Genomic DNA, 17941 nt, shown 5'->3' with positions numbered 1-17941 from the left:
CTAGTGATCATTTTTGGTTAATCTTTATTTCGTAAATTTAATTTCTAATTAGTTTCTAAATAATGATATAAGGTTTTTTATGTATTGACATGTCTCTTTGTTGTAAATATATGTATTTATCTTTATTAAACGACAGCATTACTTTTGCTTTGAGCGATTATCTGCTAAAATTTCCTTAAATATCTTCTTTAATTCATCAGCACCATCTTGATTAATTTTTTGATAGCTAGGAGTCTCCGACAATCGTTTCAGCCAGGCACGTAGTTTGGGGAATTTAAACTCGTCAATTGGCGCTACCTCATCGACAGAAGTTATCGTTGCTACACAACAGAAATCAGCAATTGTCAAATCGTCACCACACACGTACGGGTGCTCTTTCAACATTTCCTCCAAAATTTCATATGTCTTTTGTATATAGGCAATTTTATCCATAGAACAATCGGTTGAGCCATAATACAGAATGGGTTCGTAAAGGAAACGTAAACGGGCAAACAAATGCCCTGAATCGAAATGTAGACGTGCGTTCACTTGCGCACGTTTCACTAGATCCTTTGGATACAGCTTATCTTCCTTTCCATACTTGTCGACTAAGTAACCACATATGGCATGTGAATCGTATATAACATTTCCATCGTCAATTAGGGTGGGAATAGTATGCTGTGGGTTTATTTTAATAAATTCGGTCGTTAGATGTTCGCCCTTCAATAGATTAATGGGGCTGAAAATGAAAATTGTTATCATTAAAGAGTTTTTCTTTTATTTATTGCACGCAAAACATACCGTAATTCCAGCTCAACGCCAACCGCATTTGATGTCAACAAAACAGCACGCGATGGTGGACTTAGCGTAGCATAGTATAAAACTGGCTTTGCCATTTTGTACTTTCTAAAATAAATTCATTAATTTACTGATCTGCAGTGAATTCATAATTTTTTGTAATTTATTAATCTATTTCTTAACTATTTACTTATGTACAAATCGCTCGTTTACTTCAATAGTGGCTTAACTCAAAAAAGCAACAATGCTATCTGATAATCTTCACTGGGCAAAGAACTAAAATATACTTATCGCTCATTTACTTCAATAATGTCATAACTCAAAACTCGGGAAAACGGCTTTAAAGTTTTGAATTTACTTTTATACAGTGGTGGAAAAATAAATAGGGCCACTACATTTTTTTCTATTTGTCTTTTCTTTATTTAGTATTTATTATTTTTATTATATAACAAAAGGCATATAAATTCATATTTCAAACATTGTGCAAAAATTATAAAAATTCTGCAAAATTGCATCTAAATTTTCTACTTTTTAATCAGATTTTTTAGGATCTTAAAACTTTCACTTCATACTAATAAAATTTAATATGCTCTATAAAACTACATACTCAAAAAAATTCAAAAAAATCTGATTAAGCCAATCGACTTTATACGTACAATAAAGAGAGAAAAAGAAATGAACACAAAAATAGCATAACATAGGTATAATTAATTAACAATTGCATGGTAATAAGTAGGAACCAACTAACAACAAACTGCTCTTTTAATTTTATACAAGAATGAATTGAGTGCATCACCAAAAAAGTCTACTGCAGTGTTCGTTGACTACCCCATTACAAGGACCATTAATGACATAGTTTTTTGATGATTGCGTCGTGAGGAGTAGATGCAATTTTGCAGAATTTTTATAATTTTTGCACAAAGACTGAAATATAAATGTATATGGTTTTTGTCAGATAATGAGCTACACTTTTATAAAAAAATAATAAATATTAAATAAACAAAAGAAAAATAGGAAAATGTATTAAAATATTTTTCCACCACTGTATACTCCCATAGTAAAAATTAATACATATTTGAGCTACTGGTAATCGATATACAATCTATGAAATTTTCACACAACTTAGAAGAAGAGGTAGCGGTAAATTTTGCGTACTTAACTCAATATTTGTATTTTTTGGATTATGACACTATCTATTGAAGTAAATGAGCGATATGTAGTACATATATAGGACGAGTATATACTAGTATGTATTTACAAATGTATGTGTGTATGTTTATGCACACTTCAACTACATACTTCATAGCCTGAATAACACATTAATAAATGCGATAAAGTTTTATAGATCTACATATAGATTGTTATTATCACTTACTTCAAAGTTTCAAAAAGTTTATTAACACGTACGTAACTATATACAAGGTGTATTAAACAAGATGTGATTGACAACTAAGGTAGGCTCTCTTTTAAGGTACTATTATGCCAAAAAATATAAACATTCGATTAAAAATTCATACAAAATTTTTTCAATTTGACTTTATAGGATGGTTCTTCTGAGAGCAATGTCAAATTCAATCACACTTTGTTGAATACATTTTGACTATATATATGAGACCATAAGAGCTGAAGTGGCCTAACCCATTTTTTTTTGTGTGCTTCGCTACTTAAAATAGTCTCAAATGAGATACGTTTTAAAATGAAAGTCGCTTATTCTTTAATTTTAGGGTTCAGAGAAAACACCTTTTAAAATTGGAATACAAATTTTCTGCAAATGGGAAAATTTTCTTCTCAGTAAATAGGCTCACCCTAATGTACATTAATATCCTAAAAGACTGTCACAACTCAAAAAATAGTTTTTTGTGAATTTTATGCAGTATTGCTAGCTATTTTAGTTTTGAAGCTATTTTAGTTTTCTGAAAAATATTGTGTGGTGTTCGCACGACTACAGCTTTTCAATGTTGAATGTTGAGAGCCAATAAAAAAATTTTAAACTCATCTTCTTAATAATAGCTGCGTTCCAGATGCTTCACGATTTGCAGGTTTTTACAGGAAGTCGTTCCAGGTGACCACCTCCCATAAGGTTTATTAATGGAGAAAACAGCTGTTCCTGCAAATCGTGAATTTCGTGAATATCGTGAAGCATCTGGAACGCAACTAATAAAGTTATCTGAGTTGTGACAGGTTTTTAGTAAACGAGCGATATGTACATATCGTCGTTTAAAATACAAAACCGCGAATGAGCAAAATGCAAAACCGCGTATGTGAGGTTGCATAAATTATTTTCTAGAGAGTAAAAACACTTATATTTCAAAATGGTTCTATTTTTTATAAAGCAAACGCATTTCTGGCTAGTATATTTCAAAACGAATGGTTAAAGATTGAGCCAAGAGCTTGTGTAAGCATTTCCAATTTTTGGCAGCAAATGTCAGTTACGCGGTTTTGCAGAATGACCATATGCGGTTTTGTACTTTAAACGACGATATTTTTTTTACTAACAGGTAATTAACGCTTTTATATACATACATACATAAATGCATATTAACAGTCATATGAATCAGTGATGGACAAAATCGTATTGAGTAAACACAATGATTTAGTACACAAATATATATCTGCGACTTCATTATACGAAAATACTAAATACAAGAGTATTTAATATTTATCTTCCAAATGTATTTAAACATTTTGAATGTCACTAAAATCCAAATATGATCGCATTCCCATAACTAAATACTTTAAGTGCATGTACATATTTACACAGGACTAAATACATACTAAGTATGAAAGTATTTTGTTACTTTTGCAAAACTTCTTAGCATTTCTGGCTTCACTAAATACTGTATACAAATAAGCTCGTATTTATAAAAAAGAACAACAGTTGACACTACGTGAATTTGCAAAAGGTTTGGCCAAGCTTTTCCTTCGACTTGTGGTGCGCGCCAATGATTCAATAATTTGATGTTTTTACTTAATATATGCAAGTATTTCCGTATTTAGTTTTCAAAGGGATACTTCGAGCCGTAACCGCCAAAATAACGTAAGCGACATTTTTTTCAAAATTTTCTTTTTGATGCAGAAATGTATCTAGATGCTCCAGGAATATTTCTGCATCAAAAAGAAAATTTTGAAAAAAATGTCGCTTACGTTATTTTGGCGGTTAGGTCTCGACTTTAAATACAAAAGTTGTTAACTATGCCCATCACTGATATGAATTTACATATACATATGTTTACGTACTTACATGCATACATTCATACATATGTATGTACATGGGTATATGTATGTATATACAAATAAATATACGGACAAATCTATTATAAATCTCTGAGTATACAATTAGTCCCCCTTTTAAAAGTGAGACAACGCAATTTCTGTTGGACTTTTTTTTATTTCAAGCACCTGTCCATATAATTCCATACGCATTTGATAACCTAATACCGGTAGACAGTGTATGAATATGGTTTAATAAAAACAGTGGAAAACTTTTGCAAATTATACACTTGAATGCTTACTGTCGTGGGAACCAAAAACCACTATTATTATCTGCAGCGCTTTTCTGATATTCCTTACTCAATCAGCACAATGGAGAGACTGAACTTCTATGTATCAACACAATCCCCATGCTTCAATTCTGCCAAACCCTAAGTTACTTACACACTTAACGTTTTATGCACATTTAATAGTTTCTCCGAGAGCGATCAACTAAGTATGTAGTAGTTACATACAAAATATTATAATATATGTACATACATATATGAGTGTATACTGTGATCGGAACGAGCGATAATAAATACAACCGGCGCAACATTTCGCACACCATCTTCAAAAGAGGCACAACTCAAAAAAAAAAAAATATTCTATTCGATTACTCGGAATTATCGCCAATTAATGCAAATATTTTTTCTTGATTTATTTATATTCTTTAACTAGAAAACTACTGTTATACCTGTTTTTGTATTAGTTAAATCTGTATCTGTATCTGATCCACAGTGGGAGAAATCACGAAATAGCTGGGCATATACAGTAAAAACTAACCTCGAGGCTTCAAATTTGGAACACAAGCTTCTTCAGTGAATATTAGTATCAGGTATTAATATAAATAAAATATATAATATAATATTATAAATAAATTGTCTCTAGCAAAAAAACAAAAGCTGATAGAACCTTCCACTTAGGCTTAAATTAAAGCTAGAACTCTCGACTACGGTCCCTGAAAATACTAACCCCACATCTTCACCCAAAGGTCACTTATAGCCATTTATTGAACAGCAAAAATTGACTTTAAGAAGATTTTTTTCCAATATTTTTTTTTTTGTTCAATAAATGACTATATGTGGCGATCCAGTTAAGGTGTAGGGATGTATCAGGGACAGTAGTCGAGAATTCCAGCATTAATTTAAGCCTCAATGAAAGGTTTTATTACGTTTTGTTTCTTTGCAGGAGCTTCTCAAATATCTGGAACTGATGGAAGCTTTATACATACGTACGAATTCGTAATCAGCACAAAAAAGTCTGTCAAAAACAGCTTTAACATTTGCCGCACCAAGGTCAGTATTGCCCTTTGTAAGCTTTCCACTTTCCACACAACACAATTGGCACACAATTATTTTACCGTCTGTTCAATCGTGAATTACAACAAAATTTGGACGAATCTGGTTACTTTCTTTTTGAATTCTTGAAGTATGTGACAACTTTTTCAACCATGAAATAAAAAGATATATATATTTGTTTAGACAGCTTTACAATTAATTTTTAGATATATGTATTTTGTTATGTAAAAAATTTAAATTTAATGACTTAAATTATTTCAGATACCGTCAGAAATACTCCCGATCTCGCAAAAAATAATAAGTACTTTAAATACCATTTCAAGATCACATTTCCGAAGCACAGTTTCAGAGCCAATGTTTCCTTGTTTGTAACTTGTATTTCTCTTCTGATGTTAAGTAAAACTAAACCATTTACTTCAATCTTTATTCCCCAGTTTAACTTCGAGATTATGATTTATGCTTAAGAAGGAGCGTTCAGTGGCAGCAAGTGTCACAGGAAGTTTTGCGTCTTTTTGTACGAACCGGTCTCGAGCCCTAACCGCCAAAAGGGCGTAAGCGACAAAAAGTAAATTTTTCAATAGCGTTCTTTTTTATTAACACTGCCATACTGATACTAACGTGAAGGTCAATGAACAAGGTACGTTTGATGTTAGATATATAAACCTGGGTGTTTTGTTTTCCCATCTTTAATGGAGCAAGTAATTTTGTCGATTACCCTCTTTTTTCCGTCGCAAAAAACAGGCTACAGCACGCAATTGTGGCGGTTAAGCCAAAAGATACATATGTATATTAAAAAAAATAAATCTTTGCATTAACAAAAACCATTTTGTAAAGGCATCATTTCTGTTATTCTTGTTGTTTAGAAAACAACTGTTCAACACAAATGTATACGTTATTTATTAAAATACCATCTTCTAATATATAAAAATCTCGTGTCACGGTGATTGTGGTCAAACTCATCCGAAACGGCTTGAACGATTTGCATTACATTTTTTGTGTATATTTAGTAGGTATGAGAACAGGTATATTTTATACCGCAAAGGAAGGGGGCGTGGCACATCCCATACAAACCGAATTTTGCATACTGCATATCCCTGGTAGATATCATGGAAGAGTACTGGAACTTGGTATGGAGATATATGAAATCAATCGCATACTCATGGAAAAAATGCGGCATATTGGAAAAGGGGCGTGGCACCTCCCATACAAACCGCATTTTGCAAATAATATAACTATAACCAAATCATATGTTGAGCGAAATATATTTAGCGGTCTTCTTTTTGGATGCAGATTTACAGTTTCATCATCACGATCCCATTTGACTTATATTCGAAATATGTATTGGCATGGGCGTAGCCAGGTAGGGGCAGGGGGTGCTATGTGTATTGGATTTCTGCAGAACAAAGATACTCACCCATTTTGAAATTGCCACCAACAGATCATGAAAGAATTTCAAGAACTTCTTCACGGACATACACTTTCGTTTGGTTATTTAAGACGGCAATGGAAATATGCCTTCGGACAACCACCAAAGCGTAATAGTAGCAGATAAATGTGCCACCGAAACCCCCAATACCCCTACCTGCTTTCGCCCCTGAGACTAATACTACAAGGATGAAAGTAAAAGTGTTTCCATAGATGAAGAGAAGGATAACGGCAAAGGTGAAAACAAAAACAAGGTTGCTTAGAGCTAAAGGCAACAATTAAGGTCAAGGTAAAATTGAAAACAAACAACAACATGACATGATATGATTTCACAATGCATGGTATGACATCCTATCACATCACATAAAATCACATCACATCGCATTACCTGACTTCGTATCACATGATATCTTGCCACATTCAAGACTATTGCTGAATTCATCGTAGTGCGATTATTGTGAAGCCTACAATAATGCATATACTTTGAATACGTAGATTTCACGAAAATCGGACTACGATGGATTCTGCGATAGCCCAGGATAAAATTTATAATTATTATAAAAATATTTACATATAATCAAAAATAATTATTATATGTTTGTACGTACATATGTACGTATTTATTTTTAAAATCTATGAAGTTTTAATTATGGTCTACCGTCTTCATTCAGGTAAAAAAAAAAATTACTCGATCAGTCGAGTCGCCTTCGGCGGACGTTTTAAAGCGGCTGGTAATAAGAAGTCGATATGATGGCGATATTACCGGCAATAAATTTGTTGCCGAGAGCAAAAGATTTCTTATTGCAGGCAGCAAAAATTGTCTGGGGGTTTTACCAAGCTGGGTTTCGCGAGAAAACTATTTTCGTCATTTCCATATGTATTATTAAGATATCAATACACACTCTGTTTTGCTTCAATTTAATATGAACATATGTATATTGCACATGCATATATACGTACATTTATTTTTTTAGCTATTAAGGAATATCAACAAACGGTTACATATTAAGTAGTTGATACGAAACATATTTAATGCTGCTGTGAGCAAGCTTTCATTTAATCTCTTAAATAAAATAAAATGTCCATTAATTTTTCCTTACAATGATCTAACAAGCATTATCAGTGTGACTTCGACATTTACGCTTATTGATCTAAGGCATTCATCAATCGGCTTGGGATATATTTTGGGCGGCACTAATTAAAGTGTCATGTATATCCTTCGCCGACTGCACATGTACTCGCACAATATTGAGATAGGTGGAGTAGGTCATGGGACCACCAGGATTTTCTTGCATATATGGCTCCATACGTGCTGCTGTGACTGCACTGGGTAGATAGTGCTGTGCGGATGATAGTTGCTGCATGCATTGAATCGCTGTTTTCAGATGCAATTCAATTTGATCGCAATAAGCATAAAAATCTTCTAAATGCTTTTCAAAGCGTCCTGCATGAGACGCTGCATCGCGTTTAAGATTATCGGCTAAGTTATGTTCTTGCAATGCAAATGCTCCTGTTCTTAGCGTAAGAAAAAGTGATTCGCGCAATGGAGAGAGTAGGCTTTTGACTTTTAAAATGTTGTCCAGTTTTTCTGCTTGTTGCTGCTGCTGTTGTTGTTGTTGTTGTTGTTGTTGCTGCTGTTGTTGTTGTTGCTGTGCAGCGTTCGATACTTGTGATTGCATTTGGCCTTGCATTTGTTGTTGCGGGGAAGCTTGCATCATAGAAACCGGCGAAACTCCAGGCTGCATCATTGGATTTTGACCACCAACACCGGCGATGTTCATCTGTTGCATGCTATGCATATTCATATTCGGATTCATGCTGGAATAGTTATATTATTTATATAAACGTTATTGGATGCAGTAAAAAATGACGCTTGACACCTTGCACAAAAATTTGTTTATAAAAAATTTAAATGTACTAGAACATCTGTTTTAAGTAGAGATGTACATATCTCAATTTTGGTTCAATTGGACTTAAACGGCAACGCTAAACTCGACTATTGGTATTTTCCAACGATATTTTATTGTTCTAAAAACTTTCGTAAATCGATTTTTGATAAAAGTATTGTTGGATGGGTTTGCAGTGCAAAAGCTTAAAGTCTGTTTCGACGTAACCGAAATTGTGTTATTCCGACACTCAATTACAAATTGATATTGTAATTGTTTTCACGCACATCTTAATTTCAATTTCGATGACAGTTTATTTATTTGTTTTGCTAGTTTTGTTTTGCTTGGTTTATTTGTTTTGTTTTTATTTGCTTGTTATTGGTGTTTCTTTATATTCTTTTAACTCATTAATAACACACATTGAACAAAAATTGAAATTGAAAATTGAGTATGTGCAAAGAACGTAAATCTATAAGAGACTGCATGTTATAATTGTAGCGGGTATGAACATCAGGAGCGTGCCTTCTCTTTTGCCCAAATACGTTTTAAGATTGGATGAAAAGAGAAGGCACGCTCATGATGTTCACGCTCGCTACAATTATAACGTGTTGTCTTTTCTTATAAATTTACGTTCTTTGGTATCATAGAACCGACCATGATGAAAACCTTTAAATATAATTTATTTATCATGGAACCGACCATCTTGGGATTGAGTTACCACCATTCAAGAATGATACAATACAAGATTGCGCCAATGAGAGAGGATTTTTGAGCGTAATTTTTGCGTGGCGTCATCTTGGTGCAATTGCGAGAGAGAAATGCCAAAACGCATGTAAAAATATGTAAACAATGCAAAATAATGTGTTAATTTAATTATTACATAGCCCAATTTTGCAGGAATCAATAATTATACAAAGATTGATTAATTAGGAACAGGGAGCAATAATTTTGGACATGTAGCCCTTTAGATAATTACGATTTTTAGCACATGAAAAAATGGATGTATTAACAGTGTTTGCAATTTCATGTAGACCAAAAGGAAGGTGTGCAGCAAAGTGAATTTTTGGACTTGCCATTTTTAAAACCCAAGCAGAGTGCATATTTATATTTGTGGACGGTAGCCAACCACCATAAACTCCACAGCTGTTGGAAATACCTCCTACTACAATTCGCCAAGGAAAGGCCAACATAGTTCCATGTAGAAGCTCATAGCTTACACACATAGCACAAAGCGCGATTTGGTGTTTAATGCATGTCCTCCCCGGCAGAACTGATTCCACTTTTTCGCCAGGTTTGCGTCCGGAGGAAACGAAAAAAAAACGTATATAGCACGCTTTCCTTTTGTTTACACTTTGCCACTGCACATTTCATTTTGCTTTTTAATGTCTCAATAATTGTTTAAAACCACCCAGAAATATTAACGCACAAATATTAAAATTGTTATTTGGTTTTTTCGTATGCACTCATTCAACAATTGCACCAAGATGACGTCACGCACACAGCTCATTCTGTCAAAATCACAAAGAGCGGATTAGCGGTACCGCGATTGGCGCAACCTCTATTTCTCTCAATCGTGACTACCATTCATCAATAGTGGTTACAAATTGAAACTATCGATACTATCGACTAGGAATAATCCGTCACTATTCTTTTTGTTTTAAAATCATTCGCGGTAAAATCCTTGTCATTTCAGTTGAATTTTCCTTGAACTTGAATAAACTGCAGAAAGACACAGTGTAGAGGAAAGCTTTGGAAATAACATAAAATGACTGATTACCTCAAGAACGAACTTGAAAAGGCTCAACAATGCCTCTTGGAAACTTATGAATTGGCTACTACATATGGCGACAATGGTAACAATACTTACATACATACATATGCAAATTTAAATAAGTTTATTTCTATGCAAATCCAAATAAATGTATAGAGGAAAAAGATACCAGCAAGTATTTGCAACTTATGGAACGCATATGCCAAATGCGTGATGATTCCATTAAAAACGAACGCGCCTTGCAATTGGCTATGGCAGAACGTAGCATTCTCGATTTCGAATCGGCCTTTCAGCGGGAATTAAACGGAAATAGAAAAAGCTGCCAAGCTATAAAAACTAGAGAATATAAGGTCTTTTGCGATCGTTTAGAGGAAATTGCTAATGCTGGTAGTACCTCGAGTGGTGCCGGTGGAACAAGACAGTCTAACGCGTCTAAAGACGGTGGATTGATTGAAATGGACATGCACGTCAACTTAACTGATCCCTTAACAAAAAGGCAAATGGTGGATCCCGTAAAGAATACCATCTGTGGTCATGTCTATGAAAAGGGCAGTATGCAAGACGCGTTAAGAATAAATCCCAGGCTACGGTATGTATGAAAGGCTTATTTATGTGTAGAATTTATAATTTTCCCCATTTCCAAGATGTCCTGTTGCTGGCTGCGGAAATAACCGGCCTGTTAATGAGGCTCATTTAAAACCGGACAACGCATTAAAAAGGCATCTTCAGCGTCTAGCTGATGGCGAAGAAAACAGCGGAGACGAAATGTAACCTTAATGGGAGTTAGTTGATATCTAGCTTTTAACATCTGAATTCTTTTATTTTTCACAAGTTTTTATTCGTTAATGTTTTCAAATAAAGAATGGTATTATATTGTATAATTTATTGTAGTGCTTCCTTAGAGGAGACGTAGGCGACAGTTTGGTGCGCCGCATTGACAATATAAGACCTTACCGGGTACAACACCAACTTCATAATTATAATTCCAAGTCAATTCTGTACCAGCCCGAATATTGGTGGAAGAGAAAAATGCTACCCACGGAAAACGCAAGTCATGTGTATCAACGAAGACGTTTTGAACGAAAAGATTGGGAGAACAGGAATGCTGTGAAGAAAATAATTAGTGCGGGGTGAAACAATGGTTAGTAACTATTAAAATGGTAATCATATTACGTTGAAGTATCGTCCCAGATTTCCAGTAATTTTAGCATCCATAACATAGCATGCTTCATCCTTGCCAAAGAGAGCACGTATTGAGCTAATAACACCAATAGTTAGTTTAAAAATATCACATATTCTTAGAATCATTTGCTTACGATTCCCGGCCGGAGTCCTCATTCATATCCGCATTCGGATTAAAATTAATTACTTGACGTTCTTGAGAATCTTCGTCGGTGTTATTTCGTGTAAGTCTCTGCGCTTTATTTTTAGCGCGGGTTAAGAAGGACTTGCTAGGTGTAAATTCGTCGTCATCTTCTGGATCTGGTGCATACGATTCCTAATAACATTTACATAGCATAATATTAATACATTATAACATGTTTACAAACCTCTTCTTCTTCAACCTCTGGTGGCTCCACATCAGATTCGTAGCCCTCTTTTATTTGTTCGGCTACTTCTATATAATCTAATTCTGCAAAATATTCGTCACCTGCGTCCAGACCACCCTAATGAAAATAAGGAAATGACTCAAGTGTTACAATAATGAACCCGTGATGGGACTTACCTCATTCGCTTTTGCTTCGGTTAGTAGGTGACCAGCATAAATACATACAAAGCTGCCTCTGGGCACATCATTAATGCATCGCAACCCCCAGCCACGGTTCGATGTTTTAAATACTTGCAACTTCATAGCTAATGGCTGCTGTGCAACGCGATTTAAGCAATTGGACTTGCATTTACATCTAAATAAACATAGTTCTCAAATATGTACACTATGATCTTAGACACAAACATTATCATACCTTGAGTTACATTCATAAATTCCTGTTGGTACGTGTTCGTATAGACGTTTATATTGGTAACCAATTTCTGCCATTGGTGTATTTGGATTGCCATACTTGGCGCCTGCATAAGTTAATTGCCAGCATGAGCACTTAGCTTTGTCCTGAAATTAGATTGGAATTTTTTTTAATTTTTATAAGGACTTCCCTTTTGGTACATACCGAACAATCGCCGTCGCAGTCACAACCAACTAAAAACTCTGAATCCAGATTTATATTTACTCCGTCTGTAGGTATACGTTGGGCTGCGTATTTACATTCAGGTGGCAAAGTATTGTCGTAGTAATTAACCAATGGTATAGCCATTCGCTCCTGCCCGCCAGATATATCACGTTTTTGTACTATCGCTGATTCAATAACATACTCTGCCAAGCAGCTAGTTTCATGGTGGAAGTCAAAATTATCCACATTAAGTATATTATTCGTTGCACGTAGATAACGACGAACTTCCTCCATACTGCGCATAATTTTGCCGCACGGACCACGGTAGGCAACTATTTTTTTGTTCTTCAGACGTAGTATCGGACGTTCCCATCCAGAAAGTAAAGGTTTCGATAATGGACTGTAAGCGCTCAGATTGTGTGGTATTTTAAATAGACATGAAGTCGAGCACTTATGTGGACGATAAGTTAATGGTGGTAAATCCCGCTTAGCAGTGTAGTAGACAACCTACAAGAAACAATAGTAATAATTGTATCCCAACTACTATTAATACAGTAGTCAAACTTACTTTTCCTTTCGGTTTATTTTCATCTTCAAGATAAATTGTAGAATTGTTCAGATGCCGCACTGTTGGTACCGATGGAGCTTGAGGCACCGTATTAGATGTACCTGATGTCGAATCTGAGGATAAACGGCTGACGCTCTTTTTGGCAACTGCGCGTGGTTCATTGGGGGGATGCACGTTCACGTTCACGTTCCTGTGCTTGCTGTTGCTGTTGTTGTTGCTGCTGCTGTACTGTAGTGGCTTCCTCATCAGCAGTGTAGCGTATAAATGGTTCGGTACGCTAATTAAAATTTAAAAATTAAATTAAATTTATTAATTAGTTTAAGTATCTCAAACTAGATATTTACCCTAGCTAAACGAGGTAATGGCAGGGTGTCCTTCTGTAGTGTTTTCTGGTACTCTTTAAATACTGGGCCAAGTCGCAGTGATCCACGATATATCCATTCCGTATGACTTTTGGGGCCTTCAAATTGCATTTGTATTAAACTGCAGTCTATATCTACTACCCGAGCATATATCCATTTGCCATTGGATTCTGTGGTCATGCTTTGTCCTTTCTGTGTCTGGACCATCGGTCGATTTATTGAATACTGAGTTAGATACTTTTGGATAAATTCTCGAGATGCGGGATGAACATCTTCCCACACATGTTCGGAAACATTGCATACCAAACGAACATCTTTATGTGAAACATACTGAGTGTATCCATCATCATAGAATATCAAGTACCTAAAAATACATATAGCTCGTAAATGCGGTAGTAGCTATGCACCTATACATATATGCGACCCAATTACCTGTATTTGTTGTTTGGTTTCAAAGGCTCAGCAATGATTCCCGGATAAAAAGCGCTTTGTATCATCATCTTTTCTTTGCCTCGCGACAACGAAGTCGCATCAAAGTAGGCAATTACTCTTGATCCTTCAAATAAATAAATTGTGGAACTTTACTACTTGATGCATTGATATGAGAATGCATTTACCTATTGGAAGACGAAACTTAGGTGGGTCATAATATGCCAAATGCTTTGCTGAGACGGTTTTTACCATCTGATACTGTAACTTTAAAAATTTTACTTTATAATGTGGCACCTTAGAATATCCACCTAAAAGTCCGGTCGAATCAACTTGCTCGACTACTCTACAAGGTACCCAGCTGGCTATTGCTTTATTCTTGACCGCGTAATATACTTGATTAATTTCTATAGCCGGTCGAGATATTTCTCCAACGGGCGGGCAAGACTAAGATAAAAACAATGCTGGGATTATGCTGAAATAAAATCAATATGTATCAGTACTCACAGTCACTTCTGGGGATGCGTACGGTAATCCTGTATTTAAATCCAAAGGTTGAAATTGCCTTAATCGTATTTTGGGACATTGATAGAGTGAGCTGTACATTTGATCAGCTCTTTTCTGTAATGAGCGCAACAACTCATCATTTAAGCTTGATTCTTCTTCTAATCTGCGTAAACGCGTCGACAAAATCGTCTTTGACCAAGTAAGTTGGTTTTGAATTTCCAAATTTTCAAGTACATTTTTAATAGAATTTTGCAGTTCTGCTTCGATTAGATCCAAATTTATTTTTGAGAATGATCCTTTAGCTAACAGAATAATAAATATTTAAAATTTAAGTGTAAATGTTTAAGTATTCAATTATTTTAATTTCTAAGATATAGAGAACTTAGTTTTGTGTGTTTCTTCATATTCGGAACCTCCAAATAACGGATATGTATGGAAAATTTCGATAAATATATCATATGAACAAATTAATCTTACTGGCTTGAACTTGAGGCGTCGTAGCCGGTTCATCATCGTCATCACTGCTATCTGTAATTTCCACGAATTCAGGGCCTTGCACGGCGATATTTTTTAAAAGTAAAGGTTGTTTTGTTTTTAGTAGACCGCAGTACTCCTAAAAGATAAATAAAACACAATTTGGAAAACCAGATGTGGATATATGTGCTATGAAACCAATTGCTTACCTCATAAACATCGACGGCACTGTCGTAACACTCGGAGCAAACGTATTGCTTTTGGCTACGCCTTTTCTTTACTTTGAAGTGACTTAAAGCGAACTGCGGGGCTAGGAAAAATTGCTTGTGACGGCGTGGACAATCATGGTTTATGCATTCCTGATTGTAAAATATTTCATCTGAAGTATCTTCGAATCCACATTCTGCAGCATCGGATATAGGTTGCTTTGTTTCTGGTCGTAATGCAGTTTCTGTTAACAGATCTGGCTTTTCTGAAACCGTTTCTACTTGTGGTAAATCCTTTATTTTGGCATCGTCATTTGATTCTACTGCTTTATATTCCTTATCAGTATCACCAGTACGTTTTTGTTCAGCTATGGCTGGTTGTTCTAACGTCGCAGTTTGGTCGTCTTTTTCTGCACTTGATTTATCTTTTTCGACAATACTAAGTCCGGGTTGGTCTTCATCTTCATCGTCGTCTATCTCAATTACAGGAATATACGATGCACTTCTTGTCTCAGTAATTTCTACATCCGGATCTTCTTCCTGGTGTTTTGCATCTTCAATATCATCTTCTATTTCAATCACATTCACAAGATCAGATTCGCATTGATCAACTTTATCTGCAGCCAAATTTTCATTTTCCTTGATTGGCTCTGAGCTTTTTTCCTTTTCGCAGGACTCATTTTGCGAGACGGGAGGCAATTCATTTGCCACTTCCACATCTTTTTTGACGTCGCTTTGGTTGTCGTCTGTATTTTTTGTTTGGATAGAAGTCGTAGGAGCATCAACATTAATTTCATTAGGCGAGGGCGGCTTTTCATCGATAACAAGTGGCAATGATTCTTGACTATCATCATGTCCTCCCTCAAGTATCTCAGCATCAAGTTTTTTACTTTCAGTATCTCCGGATTTTGTTAAAACGTCATTGTCTACTTCCATTGGCTCCTCTGTATTATCGTTTATTTGTTTTGATGGTACTTCAGTTAGCGCAGCACCCAATTCCTCATTATTATTTTTTAAAGGATTGACTGGCTCGGTAGGCGATGGAGTGCCAGATATATGTTCGCCTTCTTTATTCGTTATTTCCATATCAGTAAGTGGATTTTTTTCTTTTTCTTGTGTGCTAGATAATATATTTATATCTTCCGTTACTTTGGCTTCGACTACGTCGAGCTCTTGCTCGGCATCCGCTTTTCCAGTTTCGGCTGATGCACTTTCCTTTTCTACTTCACTTATGTCCATTGTTTTTGTAATCGAAGTACTTCCACTTGATCCTTCCAATGGCTCATTGTGACAATCGGAGTGCTGATCGGCATTTTCATGAATGACCTGGGCCTCATCCACATGCGTACTCACCGCTTCGCCATTTTTTTCTACGTGGATTGCGTCCAAATCCACTTCACTAGATGATGCTCCAACATTGCTAGTTTCTTTTACACTTAGCTCAATGTTATCAGACATTTTAAAAGCGCACGGAATTTTCTGTATATATTTTTAATTGTTCTAAGCCCAATTGCATGTAGTTCTGCAAAATTAACAAGCCGCATAAACAAAAGATTTTTAATAGTTGCCATATCGTGTGACTTATTTGTAAAGTCAAACCATTCCATACACTATAAAAAATATCCTCACCAAACTTTTAAAATTTATTACTGCAACTATTATTTGTACATGCTAATTTTATTGAAGTGAAATGTGAAGTGATAAATAAATCTATATTTCAGAATTTAAGTTTATTTTAAATTGTTAGAAATATTTTCATAAAACATCCACACACAATGACTTGTGCATATATCGCTGCTGACAGTTTAGTAGTTTGCAAAAATTCTTCAGTAGTGATGGCAAAAAAATAACAATCAGTTAATTAATCATTTTATTAAGTCAGCTTTCAGACACGTCAAGTCTTGCTTTCAAGTCTGCTCGTTCCAGGCGAAGGAGGTGAGCAGAGAGGGGAAGGGTACAGATAGCTCCGTACCATCAATTCGTTTCAAGTTTTCTGGTCTCTTTGGATCTTTTCGTTGCTTTCCATTTAAAGAATCAAGAACTTGAATTCAATAAAAATTTACTAGTCTGGAAGCAAATAGAAAACACAAAATGCTTTCAAGACTTGATGTGTCTGAAAGGGGACTAAGCCCAAGCCAAACAAATTAATTGCGATAATTGAGATATAATCGATTAATCGAATTTTTGAAGGAATTTGCAGTGGGTATTCACGAAAACACTTTTCCACATCGTACAGTTTCTTAAGTAAAAACACTATCAGCTGATTGCCAAAAAATGCCTACAGCTGAGATCACCTATTTTTTGGCATGTGCTCTTATCTTATACAACTTCTTTCATTTCTATAACAATTTCTTTTATTTTTACTACAATTTATTCATAATACACTAACACACTGAACCAAAACCACCAATCCCACGACAGTCGGGTCTACGTAACCGGAACGACCCAGATTTATATTTGACCAAGGACTGTCACTCCAGCAACACTCCCCAAAAACTCTTTGGGCAATTTGTATGCTGCTACAACAACAACAACAACAACTAACCAAAAACACACCTACAGCCTGCCAGAAAAAACGGTTAGAAGAAGAGTAACTTGATTTATGGAACTGTACGGTGCCTTTCCATAATACATTTTTTAATTTTCTTTTTAATTAGCCACAAAAGTTTTGATAAGCGTTCTGTTGTTAAGAAGTTGCGTTTTCGGTAGCAGTAGCACCAACTTTTGAAAAAAGCCGCTCAGCCGAAAACGATGTATCAACTAATTTACAATATTTTTTCCGCAAGTCCGAAAAGTTTTGGGTAAACAGTTTTCATTTCCT

At 35.2% G+C, this 17941-nt stretch overlaps 4 protein-coding genes across 6 annotated transcripts; 1 reads left to right on the top strand and 3 right to left on the bottom strand.

Moving 5' to 3' along the window:
* LOC118742478 (glutathione S-transferase 1) lies at positions 1 to 4397 on the bottom strand. 3 transcript variants are annotated; one of them, XM_036474589.1, is made up of 3 exons: positions 4290 to 4397; positions 781 to 885; positions 1 to 718 (listed from the first exon to the last, which is right to left on the bottom strand). In XM_036474589.1, exons 2-3 carry the CDS (start codon positions 873 to 875, stop codon positions 139 to 141), a joined length of 675 nt encoding a protein of 224 aa, XP_036330482.1. In that variant the 5' UTR covers positions 876 to 885; positions 4290 to 4397; the 3' UTR covers positions 1 to 138. The 3 variants fall into 3 exon arrangements, with proteins under 3 accessions (XP_036330482.1, XP_036330483.1, XP_036330481.1); XM_036474590.1 differs by having other exon boundaries at positions 4278 to 4375; XM_036474588.1 differs by lacking the exon at positions 4290 to 4397 and adding an exon at positions 4177 to 4195.
* Positions 4398 to 7653: 3256 nt separating this feature from the next.
* On the bottom strand, positions 7654 to 8754 carry LOC118742476 (mediator of RNA polymerase II transcription subunit 29). The gene is made up of 2 exons (XM_036474586.1): positions 8633 to 8754; positions 7654 to 8570 (listed from the first exon to the last, which is right to left on the bottom strand). Exon 2 carries the CDS (start codon positions 8567 to 8569, stop codon positions 7916 to 7918), a length of 654 nt encoding a protein of 217 aa, XP_036330479.1. The 5' UTR covers position 8570; positions 8633 to 8754; the 3' UTR covers positions 7654 to 7915.
* Positions 8755 to 10307: 1553 nt separating this feature from the next.
* Positions 10308 to 11290, top strand: LOC118742475 (E3 SUMO-protein ligase NSE2-like). Its single transcript, XM_036474585.1, has 3 exons — positions 10308 to 10491; positions 10566 to 10998; positions 11054 to 11290. The coding sequence occupies exons 1-3, from the start codon at positions 10404 to 10406 to the stop codon at positions 11178 to 11180; spliced, it is 648 nt and encodes a 215-aa protein (XP_036330478.1). The 5' UTR covers positions 10308 to 10403; the 3' UTR covers positions 11181 to 11290.
* Positions 11205 to 16645, bottom strand: LOC118742474 (histone-lysine N-methyltransferase eggless). The gene is given in 15 exon segments (XM_036474584.1): positions 11205 to 11514; positions 11583 to 11667; positions 11726 to 11907; positions 11960 to 12076; positions 12136 to 12313; positions 12374 to 12516; positions 12575 to 13081; positions 13143 to 13307; positions 13309 to 13419; positions 13487 to 13868; positions 13937 to 14060; positions 14122 to 14380; positions 14441 to 14742; positions 14918 to 15053; positions 15124 to 16645. Coding segments are annotated over 15 exon segments (4353 nt in total). The 5' UTR covers positions 16579 to 16645; the 3' UTR covers positions 11205 to 11307.
* Between the last annotated feature and the right edge of the window lie 1296 nt (positions 16646 to 17941).

This window comes from Rhagoletis pomonella, unplaced genomic scaffold (genome assembly GCF_013731165.1).
Source record: "Rhagoletis pomonella isolate Grant_MI unplaced genomic scaffold, Rhpom_1.0 Rhpom_scaffold_00007, whole genome shotgun sequence".
NCBI lineage: Eukaryota > Metazoa > Arthropoda > Insecta > Diptera > Tephritidae > Rhagoletis > Rhagoletis pomonella.
The sequence above is the reverse complement of the archived record's forward strand: the minus strand, read 5'-3'. Positions and strand labels throughout refer to the sequence as shown.